Raw genomic sequence first — 20,241 nt, forward strand, 5'->3', positions numbered from 1 at the left:
GTGAATGGAGGCACCTTCATGTGGGTACAGTGGGTTTCGGGTGGGTTTTGGAGGGCTCACATTTACCACCACAAGTGTAACAGGTGGAGGGGGGGGGAATGGGCCTGGGTCCGCCTGCCTGAAGTGCACTGCACCCACTAAAAACTGCTCTAGGGACCTGCATACTGCTGTGATGGAGCTGGGTATGACATTTGAGGATAGCATAGAGGCTGGAAAAAAAATTTTTTAATTTTATTTTTGGGTGGGAGGGGGGTTGGTGACCACTGGGGGAGTAAGGGGAGGTCATCCCCGATTCCCTCCGGTGGTCATCTGGTCAGTTCGGGCACCTTTTCGAGGCTTGGTCGTGAAAAAAAAGGGACCAAGTAAAGTCGGCCAAATGCTCGTCAGTGACGCCCTTCTTTTTTCCATTATCGGCCGAGGGCGCCCATCTCTTAACCCACCTTCGGTACACTGCCGACACGCCCCCGTGAACTTTGGTCATCCCCGCGACGGAAAGCAGTTGAGGGTGCTCAAAATCGGCCTTCGATTATGCCGATTTGGGTGACCCTGAGAGAAGGACGCCTGTCTCCCGGTTTTTGTCGGAAGATGGGGGTCCTTCTCTTTCGAAAATGCCCCTGACAGTATTAATTTTACAGTGCTATAATGTCCAACCTAGCAAAAGAAAAACATGTATAAATGCTGAAAAAAATTCCTGTTATGAATGAGTTGGACAGCTGACTTATTCTAGAGTTTCAGTTAAAACAAAAACATAGTATATTGAAGGAAGCAAAGACTCACTGTATCGTGCTGTCTATTATCTTTACCCGATATGATCAAGAAGTAGTTCCATGCCAACAGCAACAAAAGGGCCAGAGGTATCATGTAGAGTTCGAAGTTCCACACTACAAAAAGAAAAAGCTGGGGAAGACAGAAAGAGGAGAGAGGGAATACAAGGTTTAGTTTTTATTTCTATTGACTTAATACTTGTGTGAGACGCCAGCTCAAGAACACTCCAGGTTCCCTGGTTATCCCCAGCATTCACAGTATAAGTACCACTGAGCTACTGATGAACCTTCAGCTTCAGAAGGAGCACCTCTAATGTTATTATATTGGGCATAAATTTAAAAAGAAAAATTCACACTGTGGTGTCGTGACACTGCAGGTGGTTTAATAGGAGGGCTCAAATAAAGCAAACCTTATGTAAATCTAATGACTAACAGCCAGATGCACTAACTCCACAGAAACAGCCCTTCCCTTACCGATCCCTTAGCGAATCGGTAAAAAATGGGCATGCATGAAGGAAATTGCATGCAAATGAGCTGCTCGCTGTTAGCTCATTTGCACACGATTTCCTTCCTATGGAGGGGAAGCCAGTCGGCCAGCTGAGCATGCGCAGGCAGCCAGTCGTTATGCTGGCTGCTCTGCGCGTGCCAAAGACGGCTTCATACACGTCCTCCCTCTCAAAAAAAAAAAAAACCATCCCTGACGAGCACTTGGACGTTTTTTTCTTCAGATTTTGTGATGGGCATCCTTCTCTTGGGCGTGTTTTTCTTACGTGCCCGAAATTACCACTGCTGGAGAGAATTGGGGATCGGGACGTGCGAGGACGTACAAATCAAAATTATTTGGACGTCCCTTTTGATTATACCCTCCAGGTCTCTCTCAGCCAATCACAGCGCGTTTATCTGACACCAGTGACAACTAAATGCGCTGTGATTGGCTGAGAGAGACCTGGAGGGGCATAATTAAAAGGGACATCCAAATAGTTTTGATTTGGATGTCCTCGCATGTCCCGATCCCCGATTCTCTCCGGCGGTGGTCATTTCGGTTTGGGCACCTTAGTTGTAAGAAAAACGCATCCAAGAGAAGGACGCCCATCACAAAATCTGAAGAAAAAAAACATCCAAGTGTTCATCAGGGATGTACTTTTTTTTTTTGAATGAAGGACATCCAAGTGTTAGGCACTTGAAAGGATGTCCCTGATGAGCATTTGGACGTTTTTTTCTCTTCCGATTTTTGCGATGGGTGTCCTCCTCTGCATGGGTCCCGCTCAAAGCAGCCCCAACGAGAGGTGCAGACCTCCCATTAGGTTTTCCACGGTGCATGGGGTCAGAAATGGTAGTTCATCGCATTACATTCACATTATAATAGTAATTAGCTCATTTGCATTCCGTTTTTGTTAGCTGCTACCGTGACAGGAAAATGGCTCAGAGAACCCTTTTGTGCATGTCCTGGTTTACTACTTGCGTGCTAAACTGGCTACAACCAGTTTAAAAACCATGTTGCTGGCTCGTTAAGTTTAGTGCATCTGGCCCTAAGAGGGTAGTTTTCATACTACCCATATTAATGCAAAATCCGTTAGTACTCTTTGAACTGACTTAGAAAGTGAAAGTACATGTAAGACATGCCATACTAAGAGGTGTATTTTCAAAGCACTTTGGGGTCCTTTTACTAAGGTGCGCCGAAAAGTGGCCTGCGCTGGTGTAGATGCAGGTATTGGATGCACACTAGTCCATTTTTCAGCGCACCCACAAAAAAGGCCTTTTTTTGGCCGAAAATGGACGTGCGGCAAAATGAAAATTGGTGCACATCCAGTTTGGGCCTGAGACTTTACCACCACCCATTCACTTAGCAGTGAGGTCTCATGTGTTAACTGGGTGTTAATTGTAAGCGCATACAATGCCAATTACCACCCAGTTAGTGCCACGCACCGGAAAATAAAATATATTTTCCAGCGCTCGTAAAATATGAAATTACCGCCTGGGTCACGTGGTAGCTGGGCAGTAGTTCCAAATTAGTGCACATTGGGTGCACATAGGTGCTTATCCCACTTATTTTTGAATGAGAAGGCCGGCCATCTTCCGACACAAATCGGGAGATGGCCGGCCATCTCATAAACCCGGCCAAATCGGTATAATCGAAAGCCGATTTTGGCCGGCTTCAACTGCTTTCCATTGCGGAGCCGGCGAAAGTTCAAGGGGGCGTGTCGGCAGTGTACCGAAGGTGGGACGGGGGCGTGGTTACGAGATGGCCGGCTTTGGCCGATAATGGAAAAAAGAAGGCTGGCTCTGGCGAGCACTTGGCCGGTTTTACTTGGTCCATTTATTTTTAGGACCAAGCCTCTAAAAAGTGCCCCAACTGAGCAGATGACCACTAGAGGGAATTGGGGATGACCTCCCCTTACTCCCCCAGTGATCACCAACCCCCTCCCACCCAAAAAAATTAAAAACATTTTTGTGCCAGCCTCTATGCCAGCCTCAAATGTCATACCCAGCTCCATTTTCAGAACTGAAGTGAGCAATCAAATTGTTCTAGTTGAGTCTAACAATCAGATAGCCCCTTTCAGTTTCAACATTCAGAGAAGAAAGAAAGTGTCAGACTGTGGTAATGGATCACTTCAACGTGGATTTTGAAAGATGAGTAATACGTTCTTATGTTCTTACGTTTGGGAAGCTTGCCAGGTGCCCTTGGCCTGGATTGGCCGCTGTCATGGACAGGATGCTGGGCTCGATGGACCCTTGGTCTTTTCCCAAGGGTGGAAAAATGTGGGATACAACATTTGTACTTATGTCCTGTCCAATCCAGTATCTCAAGTACATTTGACTTCTATAAAAGAATCTACTAAAAGTTCTTACATTTGCAAGGGGAGGCGGTTTGCTATCTTTGATAAGGGTTCAAAATCAGCTCATGAGTATTTCTTTGCAATTTTTAGCTTACCGTTAGGACCTTTCTGTAGAAGGAAATTTTCAAATCAGTTTTCAAAAATAAAACAGGATTTTACCAGTGTTTTACCACTATATGATGACATGCACTTTACCAGTGTTTTTACCTGTGGAAATAGGCTGTTTGAAATTGTTCTATCCTAAATACAGGGTGAAAGTATGTACAGTGGGGGAAATAAGTATTTGATCCCTTGCTGATTTTGTAAGTTTGCCCACTGACAAAGACATGAGCAGCCCATAATTGAAGGGTAGGTTATTGGTAACAGTGAGAGATAGCACATCACAAATTAAATCCGGAAAATCACATTGTGGAAAGTATATGAATTTATTTGCATTCTGCAGAGGGAAATAAGTATTTAATCCCTCTGGCAAACAAGACCTAATACTTGGTGGCAAAACCCTTGTTGGCAAGCACAGCGGTCAGACATCTTCTGTAGTTGATGATGAGGTTTGCACACATGTCAGGAGGAATTTTGGTCCACTCCTCTTTGCAGATCATCTCTAAATCATTAAGAGTTCTGGGCTGTCGCTTGGCAACTCGCAGCTTCAGCTCCCTCCATAAGTTTTCAATGGGATTAAGGTCTGGTGACTGGCTAGGCCACTCCATGACCCTAATGTGCTTCTTCCTGAGCCACTCCTTTGTTGCCTTGGCTGTATGTTTTGGGTCATTGTCGTGCTGGAAGACCCAGCCACGACCCATTTTTAAGGCCCTGGCGGAGGGAAGGAGGTTGTCACTCAGAATTGTACGGTACATGGCCCCATCCATTCTCCCATTGATGCGGTGAAGTAGTCCTGTGCCCTTAGCAGAGAAACACCCCCAAAACATAACATTTCCACCTCCATGCTTGACAGTGGGGACGGTGTTCTTTGGGTCATAGGCAGCATTTCTCTTCCTCCAAACACGGCGAGTTGAGTTCATGCCAAAGAGCTCAATTTTTGTCTCATCTGACCACAGCACCTTCTCCCAATCACTCTCGGCATCATCCAGGTGTTCACTGGCAAACTTCAGACGGGCCGTCACATGTGCCTTCCGGAGCAGGGGGACCTTGCGGGCACTGCAGGATTGCAATCCGTTATGTCGTAATGTGTTACCAATGGTTTTCGTGGTGACAGTGGTCCCAGCTGCCTTGAGATCATTGACAAGTTCCCCCCTTGTAGTTGTAGGCTGATTTCTAACCTTCCTCATGATCAAGGATACCCCACGAGGTGAGATTTTGCGTGGAGCCCCAGATCTTTGTCGATTGACAGTCATTTTGTACTTCTTCCATTTTCTTACTATGGCACCAACAGTTGTCTCCTTCTCGCCCAGCGTCTTACTGATGGTTTTGTAGCCCATTCCAGCCTTGTGCAGGTGTATGATCTTGACCCTGACATCCTTAGACAGCTCCTTGCTCTTGGCCATTTTGTAGAGGTTAGAGTCTGACTGATTCACTGAGTCTGTGGACAGGTGTCTTTCATACAGGTGACCATTGCCGACAGCTGTCTGTCATGCAGGTAACGAGTTGATTTGGAGCATCTACCTGGTCTGTAGGGGCCAGATCTCTTACTGGTTGGTGGGGGATCAAATACTTATTTCCCTCTGCAGAATGCAAATAAATTCATATACTTTCCACAATGTGATTTTCCGGATTTAATTTGTGATGTGCTATCTCTCACTGTTACCAATAACCTACCCTTCAATTATGGGCTGCTCATGTCTTTGTCAGTGGGCAAACTTACAAAATCAGCAAGGGATCAAATACTTATTTCCCCCACTGTATACTGCTTTACAATGTGCATACTTCTACTGAATTGTAGTGGAGGGGTTCCCAAGATGATGTAAAGTTGGGAAAAAACCCCAAAATGTATAGTTTTGGGATTTTAAAATGGAAGAAGTACCTGGCGAACAAGTAGGTGCAAGGGTTCTTTTGTCTAAGGAAATGTTAAAACATAAGAGTAGCCATACTGGGTCAGACCAATGCTCCATCTAGCCCAGTATCCTATTTTCCAAACAGTGGCCAAACCAGGTCACAAGTACCTGGCAGAAACCCAATTAGCAGCAACATTCAATGTTACCAATCCCATGGCAAGCAGTTGCTTCCCCATGCCTGTCACAATAGCAGACTATGGACTTTTCCTCCAGAAATGTGCCCAAACCTTTTTTAACCCAGATACGCTAACTGCTGTTATCACATCCTCCAGCAAAGAGTTCCAGAGGTTAACTATTCTTTGAGTGAAAAAATATTTCCTCTTATTTGTTTTAAAAGTATTTCCATGCAACTTCCTTGAGTGTTCCCTAGTCTTTGTACTTTTGGAACGAGTCAAAAATCGATTTACTTCTACTTATTCTACACCACTCAGGATTTTGCAGACCTCAAACATATCTCCCCTCATCCATCTCTTTTCCAAACTGAAGAGCCCTAACCTCTTTAGCCTTTCCTCATACAAGAGGAGTTCCATCCCCTTTATCATTTTGGTCACTCTTTCAACCTTCTCTGCTGTATTTTTTTGAGATATGGCAACCAGAACTGAATGCAATACTCAAGGTGCAGTTGCACCATGAAGAAATACAAAGTCATTATAGTATTTTTGTCTTATTCACCATCCCTTTCCTAATAATTCCTATCATCCTGGTAGCTTTTTTGGATGCCGCCACACACTGAACATTTCAGCATATTATCTACATCGACACCCAGATTATTTTTCTTGAGCGCTGACCCCCAAGGTGGACCCTAGCATCAGGTAACTATGATTCAAAATTTTCTTTTCAATGTGCATCACCTTCTATTTGTCCACAATTTAATCTGCCATTTGAATGCCCAGCCTTTCAATTTCCTAAGGTCTCCCTGCAATATTTCACAGTCCACATGTGTTTTAACAACCTTGAATAGTTTTGTATCATCTGCAAATGTAACCACCTCATTTGTCGTTCTGATTTCCATATCATTTATAAATATGTTAAATAGTACCGGCCCCAATACAGATCCCTGCGGCACTCTACTGTTCACCCTCCTCCATTGAGAGAAATAACCTACCCTCTGTTTTCTGTCTAATAAACAATTCCTAATCCACACCAGAACGTTACCTCCTATCCCATGACTCTTTAAGTTTCTCAGGAATTTCTCTCATGAGGAACTTTATCAAAAGCTTTCTGAAAACCTAGATACACTACATTAATAGGCTCACCTTTATCCACATGTTTATTCATGCCTTCAAAGAAATGAAGCAAATTTGAGGCAAGACTTCCCTCGGCTGAACCCATGCTGACTCTGTCCCATTAAACCATGTTTGTGTACGTGTTCTGTAATGTTATTCTTTATAATAGTTTCCACTATTTTGCCCGGCACCGACTTCAGGCTTACTAGTCTGTAATTTCCTGGATCACTCCTAGAACCCTTTTTAAAAATTGGCATCACATTGGCCACCCTCCAATCTTCAGGTACTAAGGACGATTTTACCAAAGGTTACATATTACTAACAGCAGATCAGCAATTTCATGCATCAGTTCTTTAAGTACCCTAGCACTCCCTAATGCAGCATTTATCCAGTCCATATCAGGGTAATTGAAATCTCCCATTATTATAGCATTGCCCAATTTGCCAGCTTTCCTAATCTCTGTAAACATTTCTTCTTCTGTCTGTTCGTTCTGTCCTGGTGGACAGCCCTACAGGAATACTTCTTCCCGTCACACATGGAATTTCTATCCATAATGATTCCACGCTGCTATCTGCATCATGTGGAATGCTTATTTTATTTGACTCAATTCCCTCTTTAACATATAGCGCAACCCCCCCTCTAATTTGATCGTCTCTATCATTGCGATACAATTTGTAGCGTTAACAGTGTCCCATTGATTGTCCTCTTTCCACCAAGTCTCTGAGATGCCTATTATATCTACCTCATCATTTAGTGCTATATACTCTAACTCTCCCATCTTATTTTTGAGGCTTCTAGCATTTGTATACAGGCACTTCAAATTGTGTTTTTTCCTTTGGTCTACATGCTGCTGAGAAGTTGAAGGGAATAATTTGCATCCTTTATCCTGTTCTCTCATTAAGCACACCTGGCTTACATTCAGCATTGTTGAAACCTCCCTACTGGGATTCCTTCATGGATACTCCACACTGAACCACGCGCTCTTGGTCGACTGTCGGCTTTCATAAAGTACTCTTTCAAAAAGTACCAAGACTAGGGGATACACCATAAATTTCCTAAGTAATACATTTAAAACAAGTCAGAGAAAGTATTTTTTTCACTCAATGCTTACTTAAGCTTTGGATTTGTTGCCAGATTATGTGGTAAACACAGTTTTATCTTGTCTGCTGAGCCCACCAGAACCCACCAAAAACCCACTACCCCCAACTGTACATCACTACAATAGCCATTATGGGTGAAGGGGGCACCTATATGTGGGTACAGTAGGGTTTTGGTGAGTTTGGGGGGGGGGGGGTCACAGTTTTCACCACAAGTGTGACAAGTAGAGGGAGATAGGGGCCATTAGTGTGACAAGTAGAGTGAGAAGGAGGCAGTCCTCCACTCCACAGTGAATTGCACTGATCACTACACTAATCTAGGGACATGCATGCTGATCTAATAGACAAGGCTATAACATCTGAGGCTGCCATAGAGGCTAGTGAGTAATATTTTTTCACATTTTTGGGGTTGAGAGGGGGTAGTGACCACTGGGGGAGTATTGGTGAGGGTCATCCCTGATTCTCTCCGGTGGTCATCTGGTTATTTAGAGTACCTTTCTGTGTCTTATTTGTTCTCAAAACAGGTCTAGCCCAAACTGTTTAGATGGTTTAAAGATGGTTTAAAAATAACTGGCTAAGTCTGAATATTGACTTAGCCAGGTATCTCTAAACCAGCCAAAAATAAACTGGATATTCAATGTCGGTCATAGGAAATGGCCCGGCATTGAATATCCGTGCTTAGCGCCAACTGCAGTCTGAATATTGGCCCCATAGACGTTTAGTCCCCTTCTGAAATGGGGAACTCTTGTCTATGTATTTGACACACCCAAACCATGCTCCTTTGCCACTTGCACACACCTGACTTTGTAAAATGGGGACATCGATGTTTATGCAAGATAAATGTTTAAATGCCGGTTTATACATGTATCAAATGCAAATAGGGTTCGTAAAAGGAGGGCCAAAGTGTTTTTAACATCTTATTGAAACTGAATTACACTCTGATATTTGTACAATGAGATCACTTTTCTTAATTCATCAAGCAGATGTACCACAGGTCTGGCTCTTCCATCTTCATTTCTTTTTTTTTCCAGCTTGTGTGTGTGTGTGCGCGCACACGCGTATATGTATGGGATACATTGTGGCATATTACAAAAGGATTCATGGAAGATGTTATATAAAGCCAAATTCCAGTCCTTATCAAGATTAATGTCCAACAAGAAGCATCTTTCTTCATGCATTAAATATGTGAATCATCTGAAACTCATATACGCCAGAGACAGCAGTCAAACAGCTGGGGCAAATATTCTATAGAAGTCCAGTCACAGGATTAAAAAAACACAGTTTTATTTGCACAAGAAATCAATTGCTTCTGGCAGATAAATATTTGGATTGAACACATCAAATTCTTTTCCTTGAACTGATTAGTATCATATTATTTAGCAATGAAAGGGAAGGGAAGGGGGACTTGATATACTGCCTTTCTGTGTTTTTTTGCAACTACATTCAAAGTGGTTTACATAGTATATACAGGTACATATTTGTAAATGGGACAATAGAGGGTTAAATGACTTGCCCACAGTCACAAGGAGCTGCAGTGGGAATCGATTAATAACTAAAATAAAAGAAATGTAAAGTGCACATAGGACCTCTTTTACTAAAGTACGTTAAGCATTTAATAAGGGAATTAGCTTGTGCTGTTAACGCAGTGACAACACTACAGGGCTCAACGCAGTGACAACACTACAGGGCTTAATGCAGGGCACACACAGGCGTCCTGCAGTAAGTTCTGTGTTAGCACACGCACACCAAATGGTAAAAAACTATTTTTATTTTTACCACAGAGGGGACGTGTCTGGGGGGGGGTGGAGAGTGGGCATGTCTGTGGTAATCAGTTAACACAGCTACATTGCATGCTCTGATTAGCGCATGAACCCTTACTACCTACAAAACAGGTGGCGGTAAGAGCTCATGCGCTAATCTGAGCACAATAGGGACAGAGAAATTAGCTGCATAGAATATTTAAACTGCTTTGGTTGTCCCATAGAAAGGTGATATATTAAGTCCAGCAATGTATACTTATTTGTACCCAATGAGTCATCTTGCGGAGTATGATCTAACCTGGAGGGAAAAGCCTCAGATCCCTTGGCTCCATCTCCCATAACTTGTTTTCAGGTGGCAGGATTTCAAATGGGGTATCCAGTTTACGTCCAGAAACTCTGAGAGTTTTCAGGTAACTGCAGCACAACAGCGGCGGAAATTCCAACATGCTGCCTGCTGCTTCCTGCCCCCCCCCCCCCCGGAAAGTGGCAGACAGCGTGTGTGAATCACTACTGCTGACCTGTTAAAGCAGGAGCAGCAGTAGATTGAGCAGGCAGACACCAAAAGAAAATGTAATGAAGAGATAACTCTTGAACTTTCCTGACCCACCTAGGTGGACCCGTGACTTTGCGGTACATTACCTGGCGGTTGCGGGGCACAGGATTAACCGTGGCATGTGCATGGCATATGCTCTTAATAAGGATCAACTCACATCTCCCCCCCCCCCCCGCGGCACCCCTGTGAGTTTGCCACAGTGTACCAGGGTGTGTGGCACACTGTTTGGGTAACACTGGGCTAGAGTACCAGACTTGGCGGAGCTGAGGCAGACAGAGAGGTATATAGAAGAGTCTACAGGGACATAGTAGAGAAACCCCCACTTTCAGTCTGGAAGCATCTGTACTTCCTTGGAGGAAAGCGATCACCTGATGGAAAGTATCACTTTGGTGAGTCAAGAAATTATCTTGTAGCAAGGACATGCTTTGTAGGATATGCAATATCCTCTCACACCAAGGATGTATCTTCAGGAGCTTCTGCCTGAGAGAAGGGCTAGGAAAGTCTTTTAGTTAGAGATTTGAGATATGAAGATAGCTGGGAGGCTGGTGGATGTGAGGATCAAATGGTCACTTATCTATCTGGTGTGAAGGTTGTGCACCGCACAAATCACCTAGATAAGATTCTAGACAGTGCTGGGGAGGAGACAGCTGTCTTGGGACATGTGGGTACCAACAGCATTGGAAAGTGTGGAAGGGAAGTTCTTGATAACAAATTAGGCTCTTAGGGGGTCTTTTACTAAAGCTTAGCTCAAGTTATCTGCAGCAGGGCCCATTGGAATAAAATGGGCCCAGAGCCGGTCCTAGGGTCTCTGGCGCCCCCTTCAGACGATGAGTTGGCGCCCACGCCCCCCCCCTGGCACCCGCGTGCCCCGCCCCCCCAGCATCTCCTTTCTCTCTTCTCCCACCCTGCCCCTGTCCAGCGATTCTCCTTCGCTCAAATCGCCCCATCTCCGCTGCCCTTGGTGCTTTAAATCTTTAATTTACCTCCGTTCCAGCAGCCGTGTCATTTGAAAGCCTTGCCCCATCTCTAGCCTTCCCTCCCTTTGTGAGTTCGTTCTGCAGTCCTGCCCTCGAGGAAATGACGTCAGAAGGCAGGACTGCGGAACGAACTCACAAAGGGAGGGAAGGCTAGAGACGGGGCAGGGCTTTCAAATGATGTGGCTGCTGGAACGGAGGTAAATTAAAGATTTAAAGCACCAAGGGTGGCGCGGTATGGCGGCGCGGCACCCTTGAAGGCAGGCGCCCCCCTGCGGCGCTTATCCCGCTTACCGGGTTTGACCGGCCCTGAATGGGCCCTGCTGCAGATAACTCGAGCTGAACTTTAGTAAAAGATCCCCTTAGGTTAAGTACATAAGTACATAAGTAATGCCATACTGGGAAAAGACCAAGGGTCCATCGAGCCCAGCATCCCGTCCATGACAGCAGCCAATCCAGGCCAAGGGCACCTGGCAAGCTTCCCAAACGTACAAACATTCTATACATGTTATTCCTGGAATTGTGGATTTTTCCCAAGTCCATTTAGTAGCGGTTTATGGACTTGTCCTTTAGGAAACCGTCCAACCCCTTTTAAAACTCTGCTAAGCTAACCGCCTTCACCACTTTCTCCGGCAACGAATTCCATTGTTTAATTATACGTTGGGTGAAGAAAAATTTTCTCCGATTTGTTTTAAATTTACTACACTGTAGTTTCATCGCATGCCCCCTAGTCCTAGTATTTTTGGAAAGCGTGAACAGACGCTTCACATCCACCTGTTCCACTCCACTCATTATTTTATATACTTCTATCATGTCTCCCCTCAGCCGTCTCTTCTCCAAGCTGAATAGCCCTAGTCTCCATAATCTTTCTTCATAGGGAAGTCGTCCCATCCCCACTATCATTTTAATCGCCCTTCTCTGCACCTTTTCCAATTCTACTATATCTTTCTTGAGATGCGGTGACCAGAATTGAACACAATACTCAAGGTGCGGTCGCACCATGGAGCGATACAACGGCATTATAACATCCTCACACCTGTTTTCCATACCTTTCCTAATAATACCCAACATTCTATTTGCTTTCCTAGCCGCAGCAGCACACTGAGCAGGTTTCAGTGTATTATCGACGACGACACCCAGATCCCTTTCTTGGTCCGTAACTCCTAATGTGGAACTTTGCATGACGTAGCTATAATTCTGGTTCTTTTTTCCCACATGCATCACCTTGCACTTGCTCACATTAAACGTCATCTGCCATTTAGCTGCCCAGTCTCCCAGTCTCGTAAGGTCCTCTTGTAATTTTTCATAATCCTGTCGCGATTTAACAACTTTGAATAACTTTGTGTCATCAGCAAATTTAATTACCTCGCTAGTTACTCCCATCTCTAAATCATTTATAAATATATTAAAAAGCAGCGGTCCTAGCACAGACCCCTGAGGAACCCCACTAACTACCCTTCTCCATTGTGAATACTGCCTATTTAACCCCACTCTCTGTTTCCTATCCTTCAACCAGTTTTTAATCCACAATGGACATTTCCTCCTATCCCATGACCCTCCAATTTCCTCTGTAGCCTTTCATGAGGTACCTTGTCAAACGCCTTTTGGAAATCCAGATACACAATATCAGCCGGTTCCCCTTTGTCCACATGTTTGTTTACTCCTTCAAAGAATTGAAGTAAATTGGTCAGGCAAGATTTCCCCACACAAAAGCCGTGCTGACTCGGTCTCAGTAATCCATGTCCTCGGATGTGCTCTGTAATTTTGTTTTTAATAATAGCCTCTACCATTTTCCCTGGCACTGACGTCAGACTCACCGGTCTATAATTTCCCGGATCTCCCCTGGAGCCTTTTTAAAAAATCGGTGTTACATTGAAAGTTGAAATCCAGAAACTCTAGGATAGCATTCTCAGAAATGCTCACTGTTCTACATGCGGGACCTAAGAGGCAAGCAGAGCTCTGGAGTCTCAATGTCTGGATGAAATGATGTTGCAAGGAAAGGAGATTTACAGTGGTGGAAATAAGTATTTGATCCCTTGCTGATTTTGTAAGTTTGCCCACTGACAAAGACATGAGCAGCCCATAATTGAAGGGTAGGTTATTGGTAACAGTGAGAGATAGCACATCACAAATTAAATCCGGAAAATCACATTGTGGAAAGTATATGAATTTATTTGCATTCTGCAGAGGGAAATAAGTATTTGATCCCCCACCAACCAGTAAGAGATCTGGCCCCTACAGACCAGGTAGATGCTCCAAATCAACTCGTTACCTGCATGACAGACAGCTGTCGGCAATGGTCACCTGTATGAAAGACACCTGTCCACAGACTCAGTGAATCAGTCAGACTCTAACCTCTACAAAATGGCCAAGAGCAAGGAGCTGTCTAAGGATGTCAGGGACAAGATCATACACCTGCACAAGGCTGGAATGGGCTACAAAACCATCAGTAAGACGCTGGGCGAGAAGGAGACAACTGTTGGTGCCATAGTAAGAAAATGGAAGAAGTACAAAATGACTGTCAATCGACAAAGATCTGGGGCTCCACGCAAAATCTCACCTCGTGGGGTATCCTTGATCATGAGGAAGGTTAGAAATCAGCCTACAACTACAAGGGGGGAACTTGTCAATGATCTCAAGGCAGCTGGGACCACTGTCACCACGAAAACCATTGGTAACACATTACGACATAACGGATTGCAATCCTGCAGTGCCCGCAAGGTCCCCCTGCTCCGGAAGGCACATGTGACGGCCCGTCTGAAGTTTGCCAGTGAACACCTGGATGATGCCGAGAGTGATTGGGAGAAGGTGCTGTGGTCAGATGAGACAAAAATTGAGCTCTTTGGCATGAACTCAACTCGCCGTGTTTGGAGGAAGAGAAATGCTGCCTATGACCCAAAGAACACCGTCCCCACTGTCAAGCATGGAGGTGGAAATGTTATGTTTTGGGGGTGTTTCTCTGCTAAGGGCACAGGACTACTTCACCGCATCAATGGGAGAATGGATGGGGCCATGTACCGTACAATTCTGAGTGACAACCTCCTTCCCTCCGCCAGGGCCTTAAAAATGGGTCGTGGCTGGGTCTTCCAGCACGACAATGACCCAAAACATACAGCCAAGGCAACAAAGGAGTGGCTCAGGAAGAAGCACATTAGGGTCATGGAGTGGCCTAGCCAGTCACCAGACCTTAATCCCATTGAAAACTTATGGAGGGAGCTGAAGCTGCGAGTTGCCAAGCGACAGCCCAGAACTCTTAATGATTTAGAGATGATCTGCAAAGAGGAGTGGACCAAAATTCCTCCTGACATGTGTGCAAACCTCATCATCAACTACAGAAGACGTCTGACCACTGTGCTTGCCAACAAGGGTTTTGCCACCAAGTATTAGGTCTTGTTTGCCAGAGGGATTAAATACTTATTTCCCTCTGCAGAATGCAAATAAATTCATATACTTTCCACAATGTGATTTTCCGGATTTAATTTGTGATGTGCTATCTCTCACTGTTACCAATAACCTACCCTTCAATTATGGGCTGCTCATGTCTTTGTCAGTGGGCAAACTTACAAAATCAGCAAGGGATCAAATACTTATTTCCACCACTGTAGATTTGTTGAAAACTGGGCAATATTCTGGGGGAACAAGTAGAACAGAACGAGAGCAAATACTATGCTTTATTTACACTTACTATACAGCCTTAACTGACAAACAGAGCAAAGAGGTTTACAATTCTGAAATAGAAAGATGTAATATGGGAGAAACCAAGAAACAGACTACAAAAAATAATAGGAAAGAAGGGAAAAGAAAAACACTTCACACATTCAAACCTAAAAAAGAAATAACAACAAGGGAAAGACACAAAAAGGGGAGAGAAGAGGGATAAATGGTAAAGAAAGGAGAAAAGACGGTTGGACTCCAGGATGCCAGAAATACAGACTACCTAGCCATAAGCCTGCTTGAACAGCCAGGTTTTAATGGCTACTTTAAATTTAGGGAGGAATAATTCACCCTGAATGTCTAAAGGGAGATTGAGACCCTCCCAGCAATACTGAACCCTTGCAATAGCTGGCAGGGATACCTAAGCCCTACCAGCTGAATACCTCCTCTGGCAGCCAGAACTTTCTTCTATTAAGTAAGGGTGACAGTGTTCCTGAGCAGCGGGCATGCTCCATTTTCACGCATGCCAAGAGCCCAATGTGGCTTTACAAAACCACACTTCTGTGGTTACTGTCCCCACTGAGTTTTAGAGTAGTCCATATTTTTAGTAAGTCTAGGTTCACTGGGCAAGGCAGAGTGGGCAAGTGGGATTGCCGAGATCTGCTGTAGCAGTGGCATACCTACCTTAGTTGCCAACTGGGCCTGAGCACCCCCAACCTGGGAGGATCACCCCCCTTTTCTGAGCAAGGGGGTGCGCCAAGTAGGCGTGTGGCTGTAGGCTCTGCCGTTCCCTTGCCCCTCTGAAGTCAACTTCATGTTCCGGGACAGGGGACCGGTAGAGCCGACAGCCGTGTGCCTGCTCAGTGCACCCCCTTGCTGCCTGCACCTAGGGTGTACCTCCCCCACCACCCTGCTCTTAGTACATTAGAGTGCTGTAGGAAGGGGAAACATGTTTCGATAATACGGGTTTCCACGTCCCTTCGCCGGGACATCCTGCGAGGACGTCCTCAGGAAAACTTGGGCGCACCTTTTGATTATGCCCCTCATAGTAACCTATGGAATTTTGTAAGTCTAAGTGCTTTGAAAGTATGCCTCTATGTTACCCAACATATTAAATTCTTGCCCATCAGATTTTAATATCAAATTTCCTGGAATGCTTAGAGGGTCCACATCATTAAGCTGATACATAGGGATATTTGGGAACCCCAGTGCAGCAGATTTTCATGCCTTAGAAAATGTCTGCCCCACATAGAAATGTTCTAAGAGTCACTAAATGGCACTATTCCAAATGGAGAGAATTATATTTTTCAAATGATGCCGTTTGCTGAAAAAGCTTCCAGAGATAGGCCCTTAATGTAATGGATAGCAAAGGAGAAGAAAGACCTAGAGGTTTTGTTGACAAATGAGATTCAGCAGCCCAGGTGAGACAGGATGGTGTGAGGGGACTGAGATTATTTTAAACTTAAATTACTGACACAGAGCTGCAAAGTTCAGAATGGTGAAAATAAATTCATAAATATACATCCTGCCTTCTCTTCCACCGTCTAGTAGGGGCTGAAATGTAATTCTGGCTGGAGGAGGTATGCAGGATCTGAATTATCTTCAGCACCAGAACATGCAAAATGCTCATCACATTTATTAAATCCTTCACATCAAGAAACCGTAAAAAAAATTCAGCCTCTCTTATAGGTCTCAGGTTATACAATTCCCTACCTCATTCACTTTGAATACAGCCATTAAGTTAATCAGCCATGCCTATCACTATACATCAGCTATAATATGTTCCCTCACATTTTAAATGACTGAGAAAGACAGTTATAAAAGGTTGTTATACTTTTAAATAAACTGAAAGATGATATGATTTTAAAATTGTATGTTCCAGATGCAAAGGTCAAAATCTTGCACAGACACGCTGTTATAGATTAGACCCACTTAGAGTGAGACCATGCTTTATGAGAATACACAACAAAAGTTGACCACAGCATTAGACCACTACAATCATTCCTCCGGATGCACAATTTAATTGAGTAATGAGCCAATTAGCACCAATAATTTGGTGCTAGAATAAATTATTGATGTTAATTAGCAACAATTTGAATTTTCGTGCGCATCTTACTCTGCGCTATTCTCTAAAGATGTATGCATAAATCTTTTAGGGCTCCATTTACTAAGCAGCGGTAAGCACAACATGGGCTTACCGCTCGCTATACAGGAAGTACTGCCAGGCTACCACAGCTGCCCGGTGGTACTTTCCACCCCTAGCATGCTGTCATTTACGGTGCCCCGCCTCACCACCCACGCCGCTCCCCCCTCCACCCGCCCCCGCTGTCCACCACTGGGCCGGACCCCCTGCATTGAAATCACAGCGCCTCTCACCTCCGTGTGAAAGTGCTGCAGGCAGCAGGGCAGCAGATAGCCTCCCTTTGGCCCTCCTTCCCTCCTTGTGTCCCGCCCTTGCGGAAGTTACGTCAGATGAGGGCGGGACACAGGGAGGGAAGGAGGCCCAAAGGGAGGCGATCTGCTGCCCTGCTGCCTGCAGCACTTTCACACGGAGGTGAGAGGCGCTGTGATTTCAATGCAGGGGGCCCGGCCTGGTGGCAGACGGTCGATGACGGAGGGCGGGTGGGACTGCGGCGCCGGGCCCCCCTTGGATGTCCGGGCCCAGGGAATTTTGTCCCCCCTGCCCACCCTCTCTGTGGCCCTGCCTTGACTTACCACAGGAGTCAGCAGCATGGGGTATAACAGTCTCGCAGGTTTCTGACTACTGTGTTAAATGAATGATGCTGCTTGCAAACCACCTCACATCATTATTCATGATTCTAGCTGGCCAGGAGCACTCGGACTCAAAGCCGCAGGTCGATATTCCCTGGCCGGAGCCATTGTTTCCTCACCCCCAATCATAATCCCCCTTGATCACATTATCTACCCACCCCAATCAAATACCCCTCACTGCTCTGATTACATCATCTCACCCCTTGATCAAAGATCCTGTACTCCCCAATCACATACCCTAATATAGAAATGTAACCCCTAGTGGAAGCAGTGCAAGACTGTCACTGGAGGCAGTGTTTGGAGATGTGCTAGCAGGGCAGGATGGAAGACGAAGAAGAAGACATGATGAAAGGTAGATAAAAAAGCTTTTATTGTAGAAAGCCATATAAAAATACGCCTGACATGGCTGTGTTTCACCCAGGGCTGCTTCAGGGGTGATACTTATACTAATAAATATATAAAAACATACGCTAGCATAAAAATGGATATACACATACCTAATAAACATAGACCAATAAACCATAAACATAACTTAAACCAATTAACTGTTAAAAACTCCATATTCATTAGTATAACATGAACTTAAGGTTAATATATAATTGAAAAAAATATATATAAATCAATCAATCAATCAATCAATAAATAAATAAATAAATATAATTACATATACTATACACATGATACAGATAAATACATTAAAAGCTGTTTTGGAACCAGTCAAGGCTGTCATACTGCCACTTCACCCAAGGTAAAGCTCAAGGTGTAATACTGCCAATATACCCAGGCAAATGTGAAACAATTAAAAAGATATAAATCAATAGTTATCTCAAAATGGGTATAATAAAAGAGTGTGCATACGCAAGTCTGATGGAAAATGAAAGAGAAACTCACCAGAACCTCCAGACACAGGGAGGATCTCTGTTCATTCATAAATGTCTGTGCCTGGCTGGAAAAACTGGCTTTAAACTGAGGCTTGATCATATGACTTGTTGTCAGCCACATAAAACTTTATTGGCACTAACAGCAGACATTCCAAAAACATCCATAACTTCCTCAAAAATAAAAATGTGAAAAAAGAAAAACGGCACAACTTCCTTGGCATATAGAATCCACAAATTATGACAATTAAAACCATAACACATTGTGATTAAAAATGGCAAAAGCAAAATGGCTACCATTTCAAAAAAAGATCAATAAAACCTTCAAAAAACATCCACCAATACAGCAAGTAATACTGACTTATCCACCGTTAGGAAGAAAAGCAAATGGCAGCCCCCTGGCAACACTAATCTCCTCATATATACATTTGAGAAATTAGTTATGAAGGATGTTGAGAAGCTAGAGCAGCAGAATAAGAAACTATATTATAATATCACAAGAGAAGAAAATGAAGCATTATCATTAAACCAGCAGATAAAGAAGGGGCTATTGTTGTCATGGATAAGGATAAGATTGTGGTAGAAATAGAGAGACAACTGAATGACCAGACATTTTATAAGAAGGTCAAATGTGATTCTACACCGAAAATAATCCAAGAGATTAAAACCCTTATTGAAATAGGACATTCTGGTGGCTTCCTGACAAATAATGAAAAAAGTTGCTTACTGTACAAAATTCACCTTCCATATATGTTCTCCCAATAGACTGTCCCGTAACATCAGCCAGGATTGTTCAACATAAGGGTTGGACAAACTGGATCAAACACCAGCAAGTATTGAAGCAGTAAATGTTTCACAATAACTCCTACATATGAGAGTCATCTTTAGAAATGTGCTGTTTCCCTAACTATAATGATGTTTAGAAAAGGGTAAACTTTTAGATAATGACAACTAGGCAACCTATAGTCAGGATGAGGTAAAAGGTGATAATGATGATATGAGGCAACAGCGATGATACAGGGTTACTAGGATGAGAGGTAATAGTGACGGAGGAGGACAGTGAATAATTTGGGGTGATAGTGATGATATGAGAGTAAGAACGTAAGAATAGCCATACTGGGTCATAGCAATGATCCATCTAGCCCAGTATCCTGCTTCCATCAGTGGCCAATCCAGGTCACAAGTACCTGGCAGAAACCCAATTAGTAGCAACATTCCATGCTACCAGTCCCGGGGCAAGTGTGGCTTCCCCCATTTCCATCTAAATAAATGAGTATGGCCTTTTCCTCCAGGAACCTTCTATTCCTTTTTAAACCTAGATACACTAACCGCTGTTCCCACATCTTCCGGCAGCGAGTTCCAGAGCTTAACTATTCTGTGAGTGAAAAAATATTTCCTCCTATTTATTTTAAAAGAATTTCATATAATTTCTTTGTGTCCCCTGGTCTTTGTACTTTTTGAAAGGGTGAAAAATCTATTCACTTTTACCTGTTCTAGACATCAATCATAATCACCTTCAGTCGTCTCTTTTCCAAGATGAAAAGCCGTAACCTCTTTAACCTTTCCTCATATGGGAGGAGTTCCATCCTCTTTATTATTTTGGTCGCTCTTCTTTGAACCTTTTCTAATTCTGCTATATCTTTTTTGCGATATGGCGACCAGAATTGAATGAAATACTCAAAGTGAGGTCGCACCATGGAGCTATACAGAGGCATTA

At 44.0% G+C, this 20,241-nt stretch overlaps 1 protein-coding gene across 2 annotated transcripts in view; it reads right to left on the reverse strand.

Moving 5' to 3' along the window:
- The window catches only part of MCTP1 (multiple C2 and transmembrane domain containing 1), an 854,885-nt gene that overhangs the window by 150,922 nt on the left and 683,722 nt on the right, over positions 1 to 20,241 (reverse strand). For both annotated transcript variants that reach the window (XM_030193396.1, XM_030193397.1), the window contains exon 15: positions 778 to 897. In XM_030193396.1, coding sequence (XP_030049256.1) covers positions 778 to 897 — 120 coding nt within the window. The remainder of the gene's footprint in view (positions 1 to 777; positions 898 to 20,241) is intronic.

The sequence above is a fragment of the Microcaecilia unicolor genome, chromosome 2, assembly GCF_901765095.1.
Source record: "Microcaecilia unicolor chromosome 2, aMicUni1.1, whole genome shotgun sequence".
Taxonomy (NCBI): domain Eukaryota; kingdom Metazoa; phylum Chordata; class Amphibia; order Gymnophiona; family Siphonopidae; genus Microcaecilia; species Microcaecilia unicolor.